Raw genomic sequence first — 2219 nt, 5'->3', positions numbered from 1 at the left:
GCCTAAGGGAGGGGAGGAATGTTTTTCAATCTGTGTGTGGGAGGGGCCGTTTCCTGCAAATCTTGTGCATTCATTTTACCTTTTAACAATTATTTCTCTAATCTTCCATTTCTTTCAGGGTTTGGTTTTGGATCATCTAACACGTAAGTACCATTTGGTGTCTTAACTCATTAAAAATACAAACAGAAGCAGAATAGAATAGTTGAATGGTTTATAAGAGCAAGCTTTGAAAATAGCAGTAATATGCTAGTTCTGATTTCTTTTTTAGTGGCAAAGAGCTCAAAGTCTGAGCTTTGAATGTGTGTGTTCCAGTGAGGTTAATCTTTCCGATCAGAATTCTCAGTTGGTTCATGCTCACACACTGATTGTGCTCAAGCTGTGTGTGTGAATCTAATATCTACTCCATTAGTCTGGTTGAAACAAGAAATGAAATAAATTGGTACTTCTCTGCCTGAATTGAGGTGCTGATTGACAGTTAAAGAACAGGACTAAGATCTGAGGTTAACTCTGTCATCCACTCTCCCACTGACTTGCTGGGTTACTTCTAGCAAGTTCCTCTTCCTTTGGGTCCCTGTCAAGTAGAGAAAGGAGATGTATCTGCAGGCAGTAGCTCTAGAATAACCATCATTATATCTAATTACTATGTGTTGATGTGGTCTCAGGTAAAAGATGCTGCAAATACCAACGTGTTCCCATAGCAAGTTTCTGATATGAGGGAGACTGAAAGTTAGAGAGATCTGCTGAGTTAAAACTACCTGAAGGAGACTGGCAGTCATTGCTGTGTTGTTTTTTTTCCTTGCTCCACAGATCTTCCTCTGGTTTTAGTGGATGGAGAAGCTAAGAACATCCTGACCTCTCCCTCAGAACTGTGTTGTAGCTCCTGTGTTCCAGAGTCACCTACATGATCAATATCCAACCAGCTTTTCTTTTAAATACAAGTTCTCAGACTTTTTTTTAAGAAAAAGATTTTGCTTATTTTTATGCAACACTTCTTCTCGCTCTATATTAAACTATTTTATCTGCCTTGATATTATTTGTGTCAGAAGGCTTTATCTCCCTGGATCTAGAAGAAATAGATGGATGTTGTGGTTACCAGCCCTGTACTGGACTCAGCTTTCTGATGTTCATCCCTTGCCTAGGCAAGAGTGTAGCTCACATGGGTTCTTGATATAAATCAGCAGTTTTCATGGAAGAGAATGACTGATTATTCTGGGCTCTTGAGGCAGGGCTGAAGTTTGTCCTGCTGATTTTAAGTATAGGATGGGACACATGCTTATCTCACTGAAATGCTCAAACTTGAGTTATGTGTGAGCCAGGGACTTAGTGGAGCAATAGGAAATGATGTGAGGAGGGACTGGCAGCATGCAAAGCCTGTTCCCATGGCAGTCACATTCAGCAAGGAGGTGGGAAGTAAAAACTCTCCTATTTTTACCTTTCTATAAATTTACAGAACTCAGAAACTCAGGTTCTAGGGAAAACTTCTGGCCCTTTCATTTCAAAGTGTGACCTCCATCCAGAGGCATTAGTGATCCTGCAGCTTGTGGCTTTGGCTGTTGGATTCTACTGTCAGCTACAGTTTTCCCAACATGTGTGAGATGGTGCTTTTTCCCTGTAGCTTTTAGCTCTGGTCAATAACGTTTGTGCAACTCTCATCTGTTTATACTTGAACATACTGAGCAAATGTTGTAAAGAATGCCCTGAAGGCCTTCAGCACAAACACTTTTCCTGTTTGATGCATCTGACCTCCACAAAACCTCTAAATGATGCGACGGGGTTTTGTTGCTCTGTGAAAAATGCATTGGAAACAACAGCTTATGTATGAGTTGAATACATGTAGATTGGATGTGTTTCTCTTGTTGCTCCTGTTGGGGCTTTCTGGGATACTTCTGCTTTTTCTGTTTTCAGCAAAAACATTCTAACTTTTTTTTTAATACCACCCTAAGGTGACAAGTACCACTTCCTAGTTTGCTCAGCAGGTGGGCATGTGGTCACTTTCTGGAGCTGCAAATAGTTGGTACCCATTTGTTTTCACATCCAGTGTTTTCAACTAAATATTTAAATCTATCAACAGTTCCTGAATAAATTGCTTTTTTTAAAGTAAACCTAAAACTGGGACCTCCTGTCCCAGTTGTGGGAAGTGTCCTTCTCTGCACCTGGGGGTGACATTAGGTTCCTTTTAAAGAGGAAGAGCATGGACACACAGGGAATTCAGTGTATGA

At 40.6% G+C, this 2219-nt stretch overlaps 1 protein-coding gene across 1 annotated transcript in view; it reads left to right on the top strand.

Moving 5' to 3' along the window:
* NUP214 (nucleoporin 214kDa) overlaps positions 1-1028 on the top strand; it is a 44973-nt gene extending 43945 nt beyond the window's left edge. Inside the window, exons 35-36 of the mRNA XM_009998983.1 lie at positions 119-143; positions 808-1028. Coding sequence (XP_009997285.1) covers positions 119-143; positions 808-841 — 59 coding nt within the window. The 3' untranslated portion in view covers positions 842-1028. The remainder of the gene's footprint in view (positions 1-118; positions 144-807) is intronic.
* The last annotated feature ends 1191 nt before the right edge of the window (positions 1029-2219 follow it).

Source organism: Chaetura pelagica, unplaced genomic scaffold (assembly GCF_000747805.2).
Source record: "Chaetura pelagica isolate M959 unplaced genomic scaffold, ChaPel_1.0 scaffold405, whole genome shotgun sequence".
In the NCBI taxonomy this organism is placed as follows: Eukaryota; Metazoa; Chordata; class Aves; order Apodiformes; family Apodidae; genus Chaetura; species Chaetura pelagica.
This window is presented reverse-complemented; position numbering and strand designations above follow the sequence as displayed.